General features: G+C 53.0%; 1 protein-coding gene across 3 annotated transcripts in view; it reads left to right on the top strand.

Annotated features, from left to right (window-relative positions):
• Elmo2 (engulfment and cell motility 2) overlaps nucleotides 1-13,410 on the top strand; it is a 39,351-nt gene that overhangs the window by 5,208 nt on the left and 20,733 nt on the right. For 2 of the 3 annotated variants that reach the window (XM_021194793.1, XM_021194792.1), the window contains exons 2-8: nucleotides 4,710-4,822; nucleotides 5,028-5,068; nucleotides 5,463-5,535; nucleotides 6,870-6,920; nucleotides 9,852-10,033; nucleotides 11,398-11,497; nucleotides 12,544-12,695. In XM_021194793.1, the coding sequence (XP_021050452.1) occupies nucleotides 4,745-4,822; nucleotides 5,028-5,068; nucleotides 5,463-5,535; nucleotides 6,870-6,920; nucleotides 9,852-10,033; nucleotides 11,398-11,497; nucleotides 12,544-12,695 (677 nt within the window). In that variant the 5' untranslated portion in view covers nucleotides 4,710-4,744. Of the gene's footprint in view, nucleotides 1-390; nucleotides 551-4,709; nucleotides 4,823-5,027; nucleotides 5,069-5,462; nucleotides 5,536-6,869; nucleotides 6,921-9,851; nucleotides 10,034-11,397; nucleotides 11,498-12,543; nucleotides 12,696-13,410 lie in introns of those variants that run through there. The other variant, XM_021194791.1, reaches the window with a different exon arrangement.

Raw genomic sequence — 13,410 nt, 5'->3', positions numbered from 1 at the left:
GAGGAGGAGGAGGAGGAGGAGGAGGGGAGTCATTGGTGTTGGAGGGGCTGTGGACTGAGAGTGGGACTCCAGTGCCCTTACACTGGACGATTGCTATTGAACTGAGTGCACTACGCTGAGTGGTGGAGCTGGTGGCTATTTATAGCCCTGAGAATTTTGCAATGTTATTGAATTGCTTCGACCTAATTTCCCACTTCCTTTCTAAGATGAAAATGGAGAGTAAGCACACGCATGCTAGAGGGCTTCCCTACCAGGGGATCCTTCATCCCCGAGTGCTCCCTGTCTGGGAAGTCCTGCTCCATCTCCTCCCTCCTTGGTTTCCAGGGGAGTGAGAAGAGATTGTTTCCCCTAACTAGATTCTCCGGGAAGGCTCGCTCTAAGTTCCTCCTGATAACAGAAATGTGTGGGGACACTGTGTTGCAAGGCTTCCGGACCTGGTGGGAGCAGTTCCTGCCTCCTGCCTGTTGGAAGCCAGCTCTGCTCTGTAGGAGTGGAAGAAGCCAGAACCATGGGGTTTCAGTGTGCAGGTCCTTCTCTGCAGGAGGATGTGGTGAGAGCGCTTGTGATTCTGTAACTATACTAGACCTACAACAGAATGTGGGAGTGGGGTATACATGCGAAAGAATGATTCTAACCGGAGGTGAGGTCCGAACTGGGCTTTGACGCTCGGGTAGGACAAATGAGGGAGCTTGGCCTCAGACAGCCGGGAAGGGGCTGCCTAAACTGGCCTGAGCACACACGAGGGGTGTGGGCAGCCTTCTGTGGACTGTGGAGGGCCATCTTCGTTACATGGGTCCCCGAGCATCTCTGGCTTTGCCTTTGGATAATACCAACCTGAAGTCTCCCTTGAGTAGCCTTGATGGTTGTGTACCAGGCTGCTTTCTCTGATGTGCGGTTCTGACATTCCAGGTGGGTGACTGAGGACGCCCCCGACTGCTCTTGTCTAGAGAGCACACACCTACAGGCTTGCTGTGTGGGCCAGGAGGCACGGGTCTGACACCGCAGCAACTCAGGAGGCTGAGACAGGAGGATTACAAGTTGGACCCAGGCAACTTTTTGAAACCCCTGCCTTAAAATGAAAATAAAATATAAAATAAGGTTAAAATAGAGCTGGGGGGTGTGGAGCGCTCTCCTAGCAAGCCCAGAGCCCTAATTAGCTGAGAAGCTGAGTTGTAAGTGAAGGAGACAGATAGGGGTGGGAGGGAGCCTTTGAGTGGTGCCATTGTTAGCCAATGTTATCCTCATCACAGGAAGGACAGTGTGGAGGGAGACTGAACTCTGGCATCACTGAGACGCAGTTCTGATATAATTCACTTCTCTCTTGTCATCACCCCCCACCCCCACATGCCCCCCCTTCCCTTCCAGTCAGATGATGAGTTTCTCTGAACTTTCACCTTCTTGCTTGTAAAAAAGGCTGTTTTCGGGGTTCCTGAGGTACCCGCTGTAAACGGGAACAGTGAGTTAGAGGCTGTTCTCAACCGTCATGTCTGAAGACCTCAGAGTCACCCTGTAAGTGGCCTGCTGTAAGCAAACCAGTCCTCCCTAAGTGGGTTTTGCTCACGAATTTAGCCAGCGTTAGCTAAGTGCCCACTGGACACATCCATCACCTTATGCCATGACACCCCCATCTAGTCTGGCCTCCACTGTAGTTTCTTAAGCTTGGGTCGGTCTTGGACTGTTCCTTTGCAGCGAGCAGAAATACTGGCTAGCAGGAAATGTCACGTGGACTGTGGGAAGGGGGTCAGGCTCTGCACATCTCGTGGGATTTTTCTCATTGCTGGTTTTGGGCCTCATGTCAGCTGTATAACGTAGCTCTCTCTGCAGGGCTCTTGGCCTTTCTCGTGGCTTTGGCTTGTGAGCGGCTCTGGCTTGCCCTGACACGGTTGAAGCTGTGACTTTCCTGTTTCCATGTTTGTTGTCTCTCAGCCTCTTGAGTCAATGTCTTTCAAGTTCAGAGATGGAATTAGATTTGTCCAACTAAACCTGAGTGTCCCCTTCCTTCCCTCTAGCCATGGCAGCTGGCTGTCACTCGCCACCAATAAATTGCTTGACTGTGGGAAGACAGTCTTGCTGCAGGCCTGTTGCTATCTGGGATGACCAGGGTGGCTGGAGATGTTCTTGCTATATGTGACATGGGTTGAAATGAATCATTCACGACCAGCTTTGATAACTGATGAGATGGCCTAGGGCAAGTTGTTTGGGAACAAAACAAAGTGACCACACTCAGCTCGTCCACCTCCAAAGGGAACGCTCAGGAAGGAGGTCATGAAGTGAACTGTGTTTCCTAACAGCAGAGTAAGGGTTAATTTCTTTGAGAACCTTTAAAAATGTCATCCGCATTTGGGCAGTTTTATGTTCTGCTTTTTTTTTTTTTTTTTTTTTTTTTTTTTGGTTTTTCCGAGACAGGGTTTCTTTGTGTAGCCCTGGCTGTCCTGGAACTTACTTTGTAGACCAGGCTGGCCTCGAACTCAGAAATCCGCCTGCCTCTACCTCCCAAGTGCTGGGATGAAAGGCGTGCCCACCACGCCCGGCTATGTTCTGCTTTGAAATCATGGACTTGCCATTCAGAGGGTACCCAGAACACTTTAGAACGAGCATCCACATTTCAAGATCAGAAGGCAGAGACTTGGGTAAAGAAGGGACTCGTAGAAGCCATGCCACTCAGTGGGCTCTCAGCCTACCTGATTTCTTCAGTGAGAACAGTGGCCTAGCCCACAAGGTGCCTGCTGTTCACTGTATGCATGTATGTGCACATATGCATGCATGTATGCTTTTACCCTCTGAGCCATCTTCCCAGCCTTCAATAATTTTGAAAAGTTAAAAAACAAACCCACAAAACAACAACCCAGATTGACAAATGCTCTGGGAAGCTGTACTGTGCACTTCCATTTAGAGGAAGCACAAACCCAGGCCCAGCTCCGTGATGGCCATCAAGTCCGTAGGAGCAGAGGAGGAGGCTGGTACATTGTGTGGTGTGGTGAACGTGTCCCCTGTCCTGGGCGAAGGCTTAAGGGAGACATGTATTTCTATTTTTATAATCTGTGTACGTATGCACATATGTGTAGATATGCTTCCGGTCCCTGCACTTCACTGTAGATTACGTCAGTTGACAGCGATGCCCCACCCCAGATAGGGACACCCTGCACACCCTGGCATAGCACAGTGTGCCTTGCTGTCACTGGAACAGCACCTTCTCCAGAGGTTAGCCTCATGGGGCCGGTTTTCTTTCAGGGGTTTGTTTGGGGCCTAGGTATGCAAGAGCTGCATGCTAAGGTTCTGCCAAAGAGCAGCCCCCTGCCCGCTGCCGTTTCCTGAGGCCTCATGTACTTGGCAGGCAGGATTCAGACCTGCTCAGGGTACGGGGCAGAGCTGGCTGGGCTCTAAGCCCTGCCACCTTTCCTACTTACTAGCCTCGTCAACCAGGACTTGACAAGCGTCAGCCTTGACCTCTGTAAGTCCGGTGCTACCCTGCCTCTTTCTGAGGGCTGAGAAGCAGAAGTGGGTGTCCTCTCACAGCTTGATGGGTTTGACAGCTGACTCTTGAAGGGCACAGCCCACCCCTCAGGAAATGATCCAGTAAGCTTCCTTCTCTCCGCCTGGTGGGTGTAGAGGACACACTTCACCCCTATACACTAGAGAGGTTTGCACCCACCAGGCTGTGAGAACCTGCATCTGCTGGGGCTGGAAAATTGATAGCACACACGATTAACAGCTTAGCCACGGTGGTGTCGCACACGCTGGCAGAGGCAGGTGGTCCCCATTAGCCAGGCGTGAACTGCAGGCGAGTGGCTGAACCCTGAGGAGGCAAAAGGTCTTTTTCATTAAGAGAGCGCCTGCTCCCAAACCTGTAGGCAAGGAGTGTAAATATACATTGAAATAATCCATCAGCAGTGTGACTGCCTTCCTCAGACCTTGGAGAGAGCCTCAGCACTGCCCAGAATACCACTAAGCCACCAGAGTTGCCTAGGAGACCAGTCACATGAGTCCATCTCCCAGACTTGCCCCAGCTGATTGATTTCCCTTTATTCCGAAGAGCAGTGGGGGCGGGGCTTAGATGCCTTTCCCAGCCCTGCCCTGTGGAGGGGCCTTTGTGTGAGAGCATCCTCAGGCCTGTACTTGCACCCCTGGCAACCCTTGCCCTTGGCACTGGGGACCAAAATAGCATTTCCTGTCTCAGTTCTCTTCCCAGTGTTTGGAACTCCACACCATCCCACAGGGAGGAGGCTCCACATTGTGTCCTTTGCAGGGACAGGAGGAGAGAGCGTGGCTGGGCCTGCCGACAATGGGATCTTCCGAGTGTGACTGCTGAGCAGAAGTGGCCTGGCCCCTTCAGCTACCCGTTCAACCAAGAAAAGCCTGTCTAGTCTTCTCTGCTCCAGAGCTTGTCTCTTCCCGAGGCCCCGAGATGAGGGTTTGCACTCTGTGAGCTCTGCCCCCCACCCCAGGCCTGTTGACCCTCACTGACTGGCTGTCACACTGGTGGATCTTGCTGCGGCCCACGCTGCAGATGATTGAGAGGCTTGCCCGTTTCTCTTGCTGATTGAATCTAAGGAGACAGCAGCCCAAGAAAAGGCTGCAGCAGGAGCCCGAGAAGTACATGCCAAGTAGTTCACGCGTTACCTCAGATGCTGTCTTCAGAGCTCCAAAGTGCACTCCGAGAATGAGCAGGAAGGCACTGTCTGACCTCTCCTTTTCCACTCTCTCTCCAGGCAGCTGTGTCTTGAAGAAGGGCCCACCGGGAACAATGCCGCCTCCATCCGACATTGTCAAAGTGGCCATCGAGTGGCCAGGTGCTAATGCCCAGCTCCTTGAAATTGACCAGGTATGGCCCTGCCGTGAGAGTCAGGGCTGTCAGGAGAGGGTCAGGTCCATAATGGGGGATGTGTTTAGGCCTGGAGGCCCCTGGCGTCTTAAGGGTGGCAACAGGAGTTGAGTCCCCATCCTCCCCGGGAAAACAGTCTCTGTGGCTTGGCTGTGGTGCCCTCAACAGAAGCACATAGTGAAGGATCTCCTCCCCTCTCTTTCAGAAACGGCCCCTGGCATCCATCATCAAGGAGGTGTGCGATGGGTAGGTTGAAGTGACTTCCTTTCCACAGTGACAGCTGAGGCTGCCCAGCCCCAGAGGAACCAACCCGTACAGATGGGGTCCGCCTGGGCTGGGTCATTGTCTTACCACGGAAGGACTGCTGATAAGGTCCCTGAGGCCTCCTGGGGTCCTCATTTGTTCCTGGGCCTTGGAGTGTCCCTTGGGAGGTCTGGGTAGGATGAGAGACCCATGCCCCTCTGCCTGCCTCTGCTTCTGTGTCCCTGACCCTCTTGGGGACTCAGCCAAAAGCTTGTTTGGATCCCACTGTGCTCTAGACGGCTGGCAGGTCCCTGAGTGACTTCTGAAAACTATTTCACTGCTGCTATGGACAAGACAGAGGAAAAGGCAGCAGTGTATACCATTTTCTTCCCCACAGGTGGTCCCTACCGAACCCGGAGTACTACACGCTCCGCTATGCAGATGGGCCTCAGCTCTACGTCACGGAGCAGGCAAGTCCAGGGCAGCTGAGAGCAGGGCAAGCCTTGTTTGTCAGTGACCTGTCAAGGGGATGACACAGTCTGGCTCTTACTGTCCAGGTGGCGCCAGGTCTCTATTTAAAGAGTTGCCCTTTAGGTAGCGAGGAGTACACCAGCTGGCTCCCTGGTGGCTGAGGTGGCTCTTGAGGAAAATCTTGAGAATCTCTTTGTAAGAAGCAAGTAGGAGGAGGTCTAGCTGCAGAAGAACCTCAGTGTGCTACAGTTGTCCTCCGTTTCCACGGAGAGGGGTCCCCAGAAGCCCTGGGCACCAAGTCTGTGGAGGTGCAGATGGCACAGTAGCTGCCAGTCACCCAGGCACACGCCTGTCACCCAGGTACACCCATGTCACCCAGGCACACCCCTGTCACCCAGGCACATCCCTGTCACCCAGGGACACACCTGTCACCCAGGCACATCACCCAGGCACACCCCTGTTGCCCAGGCACACCCCTGTCATCAGTCACACCCCTGTCACCCAGGCACATCCTTGTCACCCAGGGACACACCTGTCGCCCAGGCACACCCATGTCACCCAAGTACACCCCTGTCACCTAGGCACACCCCTGTCACCCAGGCACACACCTGTCACCCAGGTACACCCCTGTCACCCAGGCACATCCCTGTCACCCAGGCACACCCCTGTCGCCCAGGCACACCCCTGTCACCAGTCACACCCCTGTCACCCAGGCACACCCCTGTCACCAGTCACACCCCTGTCATCTAGGCATACCCCTATCACCCAGGTACACCCCTGTCACCCAGGCACATCGCTGTCATCCAGGCACACCCCTGTCACCCAGGCACACCCCTGTCACCTGGGGACATCCCTGTTGTCCAGGCACACCTCTGTCACTCAGGCACATCGCCGTCACCCATGCACACCCCTGTCACCCAGGGACATCCCTGTCACCCAGGTACACCCCTGTCACCCAGACACACCCCTGTCACCCAGGCACATCCCTGTCACCAGTCACATCCCTGTCACCCAGGCACACCCCTGTCACCTAGGCACATCCCCTCACATGAAAATCCCCCCTAGATATAGACTGTACCTCATGCAGTGGGCGGGCCATGGCCGTACCTGCTCTCCAGCAATGCTTAGGGGACCAGACAAGAACAACAGGCAGGAACATTCAAAGCAAACCCCTCCCCCTGCAGATATCTTCAGTTCACTGCTAGCTGAATCACCTGCAGACGAGGAAAGTCAATTACACTGTGAAAATGGCCACCAGTCCTTACTGTTCGCCTCCATGCACTGTTTTAATATTGTGTTTGTGTTTTGTTCTGTTTTATTCTTTGCTACCCAGACCCGAAGTGACATTAAGAACGGGACAATCTTACAACTGGCTATCTCCCCGGTAGGTATACCATCCCCCTGGCACACCAGCACCATGCCAGTGGTGGCATGGACTCTGCTCTACATTGAGAAGAAGTCCCTCACCCTCACAGCCCGGCTGGCAGCTCACGAGCAGGGGCAGCAGACAGCCTCCTGGCTGTAGGGAGCCTGAGAGGGACTGCTTCCCCCAGCGTAGGGGCTTCCAGAAGGCTTTCCCAGAGACAGGGACCCTGAGCTTAGAGGCTAACCCTGGCAGTAACTGAAGGAAGAGGAACTGTGGTTCCTTCCTAGTGTTGAAGCCAGAGCTGGGAGGTGTGTGGGGGAGACCAGTCCTGAAGGCACGCGCATGGCCTCCCGTGGGCCTAGAAAGAAATAGATTCCATGAGAAATGTACCCTGTGCATCCTATTGAGTGTTAGAAAGGCCACATTCATAGGCAGGCAAGAGAGACTGGTGGGAGAGTGACCTCTCAGAGACTGGTAAGGATGAGGTCCCAGCAGAGGCAGTGAGATGTCGGGATTGACAGAAGGAAGACTTAAGAGATAACCATGGTGAAAGTGTCAGAGTGCTGGGGGTGGGAACAGAGGGGAGGGGACTCGGGGATCCTCTCATTCTATATAAGCAACCTGTCAAGGCAAGTGAAGGACGCAGCCTGAAAGGAATCGAGAAGCAGGGGCCAGGAGCAGTAGACCAGGCCGGGGATCCCAGCATTTGGGAGGCAGAGGCAGAGAGGATCATGAATTCAAAGTCTTAGCTACAGTCTGGCAAAGCTAATGTAGGCTCCAGAGACCGTGTCTCCAGACAATGGGGGAGGGGAGGGGGGGGAACCTTGAGGATTGAGACCACCGAGGTGCCTCAGCCCCGCCTCCCTTTGCTTATGCCTGCTACTGTCTCGGGGTTCAGCCTTCAAGGGAAGAAGAGGGGACAGGCACATGGGGGATGTGGGATCCAAAAGACGTTTGTCTGAAACATAGGTGCAACATGTTTAATGTGTTTGAAATCTCATGAAATTTGGCAGTGAAGTGGAAGGCACTCCGGTCCTTGTGCCCTTCCCTCCATCCTGAGGCCCTTTCTTTCCTGCAGTTTTTCATGTGTCCCATGCATGAGCTCAGATGGAAGAGGGTGAAAGTGCAGGAAAGGGATAAGAGTTCAGTCTGCATCAGGGCAGGGAGGCAGGCCTGAGGCAGACATGGGCCCCCGGGCTCAGCCTTTGTCACACTTGTGGGAAGTTAAGGCCATGTTCTATTGTTGAGGGAAGGACTCACTTATCTGGAGAGGGGATGTATAGAGGAGTGCCGGTCAGCACTTGCCTTGTGTTTTGCTAACTCTTCCTGACTGTATCAGTTCAACCAAGAGGGAGACAAGGAGACCGAGGAGTAAGGTTGAATATCTTGTCACCTGCGAAATGGAAAAAGTAGCCAAGCCAGGTTCAGACTCGGGCCTGTGAGTCTCAGCCAGTTCACTTAGCATCTTGTTCACCTCCCTCCTCCCCTGAAGGAGCTTCTCAGAGTAAAGACCTCAACCTCCCCGTGTCCCCGCAAACATGAGCCAGTCTCTGCTAACTTCGTGTGACAGTCTGAGGAAGGGTAGAGCATTTTAAAGACCTCGGTATACAGTGGAGCAGGGTAGCAGCTGGAAAGCCTGTCTCTGGAGGGAGATTGACATTTGGGCTGGAAGTTTCTAAGCTCCATGCAGACCAGTGCTTGCAGATAGTCTCATGGGCAACCTTTTCTCAGGCACGCCCTTCCTCCACTGTGGAATTAGGAGGATCTGTGTGTCTGAGAGCCTTGGGCAGGTTTGGGCCTCTCTTTGTAACCGTTAGAGAGGCAAGGGAGGGGTAGCCAGCCACACTCCCTGGCCTCCAGCACTTCCTGACCCTGAGCTGACAGGCAGGCCCGGGGCACTCTGCTTCTCTCCAGAGAGACTGTTCTGTTCAGAGCAGGGCATGATGAAACAGTGAGCTGGAGTCTGACTGTGTGCAATGAACTGGAGTTTGGCTGTGTGCAGTGAACTGGAGTCTGGCTATGTGCAGTGAACTGGAGTCTGACTGTGTGCAGTGAACTGGAGTCTGACTGCGTGCAGTGAACTGGAGTGAGTCTGACTGTGTGGTAGTCAGCTCTGCACAGGGAGTGACAGTGGACACCCTGCTGAGGAAGGGCCCACACAGGGGACTTCTGTTCTCAGCAGCCCTCACAGCCAGGAAGCTGCTCATAAGTTCAGCCTCCGGCTCCTTCGTCCTTCCTGATTGCCCTCTGTGCTTTGGGGAAGGGTGATCTAAGACATCAGTGGTTTGTTAGGCTTATCACACTTTAGAATTCAAAGAGTCCTTCAGGGCCATCAGATTAAGTTCTAGGGCAGGGCCCTCAGCATTTGACAGATGCTGTCACGTTTCTTGGGGTTGGGGGGCTCCGCTCTTCAGTGGGAACCCCCTCACTGACAGGTAATGTTAACCAGTAGACAGCGCCCTAATAAGCCAGATCTACCAGATCTGAGGACTCACCGCTAGGAGATGTCCTTTCTTTATTTTCTTGGTAGGAATTAAAAAGAAAAATCTGTACAGCAAGATGGCTCAGTGGGTTAAGACACTTGTCCCTATCCCTGATGGCCTGAGTTCTATCCCCTGGACCCTTATGGTGGAAGGAAAGAACCAACTCTGTCAGATTAACTGATCCTCTGATCTTCTCACTCAGGGTATATAGCATGTACACGCATGTGCGCGCATGCGCGCACACACACACAATAAACATAATTTTTAAAATAAAGTCATAGGCTAGAGAAATACAGAAAAGATACAGATCAGTCTCGGCATGTTGGAAACTCTCTTACTGGTCCATAAACATTTATTAGCAGTTCCTAAGCCATGTGAAACCCTCACTGCCTGGGACTTGGCTATAAGCCCACAGTGGTAACCTGGGCAGGAACAGATGGCATCTCTTTTGTCCCTGGCTTCACAGTCCCGGGCTGCACGCCAGCTGATGGAAAGGACCCAGTCATCTAGTATGGAGACCCGGCTGGATGCCATGAAGGAACTGGCTAAGCTCTCAGCTGACGTGACTTTCGCCACGGAGTTCATTAACATGGACGGCATCATTGTGCTGACGAGGCTTGTGGAGAGCGGGACCAAGCTCCTGTCCCAGTGAGTGTCACCATAGGCCTGTGACCAGCAGGGCTCCTGTTCTCACTCCCATGGTGTCCAGTGTACCCCTGCGCTCACAGACGCTCATGTCCACATTCAGAGAGGTCTCGTCCCTGTGGGGGCCCTGCATCTCAGAGTCCAGGGGACTCTGTGACCCAGTGCTGTGCTAGGCGAGTACCGTAGGGCCTTGCAAGGACGGCAGTGCTGCACAGCAGACCTGGTAAATTATGGGAAATGCTTGGCCTGATGAGGGTCAGGGAAGAGATGGGAACTGTTCATGGTCTTCTGTAGTGATGCTGTGTCCTGTCCTCCCTCACCCGATGTACACGCCTCCCTCTGAATGCCACAGGTCTCTCCCATTTGCCATCTCCCTGCCCCACACTGTCAAGGGGGAGCCCCGGCCTTGGCACCACTCCTCGGCACCTCCACGGCCCTCCAGGTGGTTGTGGTGGGAAGCCGAGCCTTATCCGTGATGAGCAGTGAGTGACGGATGCCCAGGTCTCCACCTAAGCCTGTAGAGCCTAAGCTGCAGGCAGGCAGGGAGTCAGAAATCTCACAGGCTGTGGATGAGCTAACTCCTGAAGCTGTCAGCCAAGCCAGGCAGCTAAGCCAGGGTATTTGCTTTAAAGTTTCGGATCTTCCAGCCGCACCAGGCTGAAGCCTCTTGCTGCCGTTGGGAGAGTTTTGGCTGCAACAGACCATCCTTAGTCTCCGCTCTGAAATGGGGATAACGCTCAACTCAGAGTTCCGTGAGCAGCGTCATTACCTCTGGCAATCGGGGCCTGGCTTGTTAACTGTAGAGTGCCGCCGTGCCCCTGCATGAATGATTAAACCTGTAAGAAGAGACAAAAGGCAGCCGTTTAATCCCTGCACCACAGTTATTGTAAGGGCACTGCAGACCTCATCAGCCAGCCCTCCCCACAGCCCTGTGAGACTAATGCTGTGAGACTAACTCGCTTTTACAGAGCAAGAAGCTAAGTTGGAGAAGATTAAATGAGCTACTGCTTAGATGGAAGCCACACCTGGACAGTTCCCTCGCCCTGGGGCCTCTTGGCCTAAAGGTTAATGGGAGATAATGCTCTCTTTGGTCCCCCTGCAAGTATCCGATTGACAAAGGCCTTTGTTTTGGGAGATAGATAACAGACTAAGCCTGGGAAGAAGCTAGACAGAGAGACCAGCTAGGAGCCTGCAGCCCACAGCTTTCTAGTGTAGGGACCTGGGCTGTGTCTGCTCTGCACTTGCTAGGTGTGCTTCAGGCACCGACTGCCGCTTCCAAAGAGTCCCATGGCTGTTTACTGAGCACTGTCCCTTTGCGCTCCCCGGCTCTGAATCTCTGTATTTTGTGTGTGTCGCACATGTCTCAGCTACAGTGAGATGCTGGCATTCACCCTGACTGCCTTCTTAGAGCTCATGGATCATGGCATTGTCTCCTGGGACATGGTTTCAGTCACCTTTATTAAGCAGGTGAGGCATCCAACGTTCAGTTCATCCCCTCCTCTCCCTCTCAGCTTTCAGGGTATAAGGGGAGAGTAGATGCTGCAGTCTGGAGTCTCTGGCGGGAATAGGCTTTGTGTTCCCCGGGGCTGGGTGTCCATCCTCCAGCAGTGATCTCCCCAGGACTCCTGAAGAGTTGACGCTTTAACAGATGCGCCCCGATTGTCAGTAGTTCGTACTTGATAAACCCATCCTATATTGAAAATGTCACCAGGCTAAAGATGAGTTCACGTTCCTTGACCTCTGAACATCCTCCTTAGCAGCTCAGGGTGGCTTCTTTGTTTGCCTCCTGGCCACCTTCTTGGGAGGTGTGGCTCCGTGTCTAAAGAGAGGTCCTTGTCACTTGTCCAGGAAAAGATCTCAATTCACAGTTTGCCTTCTCTGGAGGCCTGCACAGGGTCACAGCAGAACTGGTTGTCAGCGAGGCTGGCACAGAACGCTCTTCATCAGCCCTGAGTGACCTGCTTCCTCAGCCCTTCTGAGAGAAAACTGCATCTCGTTTGCAAATGTGCTTCCCTTGTACAAATCTGCCAAGTAGCTTGCTTGGTTTATCAGATCAAGTGGAGGGGTAGAAGGGCCCTTCTCCCTGCTCCCAGAAGAGGCGGTCTCAGCTCAGCAGGCTGAATGGAAACCGTTGACTACCCTGCTGTCTACTGACCAGCACTTCTCACTGAGAACGCGCCTGCTAGAAACATTTGGGCAAAAGTGAGATGGCTGTGTGTGTGGGAGTCTCCAGGTCTGGTGAAGATAAAATAAGATACATAATCAGTAGGTCCACTGCATGCTGACCCCTTATTTGAAAAGGATTAATTTATTACGTTCTTACATTTTGAAGAAACACAGTTGAGTGGATACTGCCACCTAAGATGGAGGTGTCGTACTGAGGGAATCCCCGCCCTCTGACCAGGGCAAGAGCTGCCGGGCACTGCTCACATGCAGACAGGATGCTGAGGAGAGAGCGCCAGGCTTTCCTTGGCTCAGTGCTTCCCATCCAGCGCACCTCTCTCTGGGTCTAGATTGCAGGGTACGTGAGCCAGCCCATGCTCGATGTGTCCATCCTCCAGCGGTCCCTGGCCATATTGGAGAGCATGGTACTAAACAGCCAGAGCCTGTACCAGAAGATAGCCGAGGAGATCACCGTGGGACAGCTCATCTCCCACCTGCAGGTGTGAGTAAGGGCCCCGCCCTCGCCCAATCGCCAGTCTGTTCTCTGACGGGTCTGCCTGGCCCTGCACATTCCTTCAGCTCGTCCTCCTCCTTCTCCAGGAATTCCTGTCATAGACTCTTTCTCTTCTGTGGTCCTGTTAGTCTTGTTTGTATATGTATGTGTGTGTATGTAAATATATGTGTGTGTGTGTGTGTGTGTGTGTCACTTGTTTCCCATCTGAAGTTCTGAGCTCTCTGGGAACAAGGACTCAGCCATTTTTTAAACCTCCTTCCTGATTGAAATGGGTGATCACTCACTAAGCCAACAGTGTGGTGGCAACAATAACAAATGCGGGTTAGGTGAGTTTTCGATGCCAGCTGGGATCCAGGCTCTCGTGTGCCAGGGTTTGACTTTAGACTACCAAACTTGAACTTTAACTGTTCCAGCTGTTGGTCCCGCTTTCTTCATCTCTAGAAGTGTAAGTCTCCCCACCTTCTCTACCCATTTGGCTTAAAGGAGAGTTAAATACTATTACAGTGGCCAGCCCAGATTATCACCTAACCCAAAGGTTGTGTGTGTGTGTGTGTGTGTGTGTGTGTGTGTGTGTGTTGCAAGCTTACCTTATCAGGACATATTCTTTTTTTTTTTTTTTTTTTTTTAAGATTTTTTTTTTTATTATATGTAAGTACACTGTAGCTGTCTTCAGACACTCCAGAAGAGGGCGTCAGATCTTGTT

The sequence above is a fragment of the Mus pahari genome, chromosome 3 (assembly GCF_900095145.1).
Source record: "Mus pahari chromosome 3, PAHARI_EIJ_v1.1, whole genome shotgun sequence".
Lineage (NCBI taxonomy): Eukaryota > Metazoa > Chordata > Mammalia > Rodentia > Muridae > Mus > Mus pahari.
This window is presented reverse-complemented; position numbering and strand designations above follow the sequence as displayed.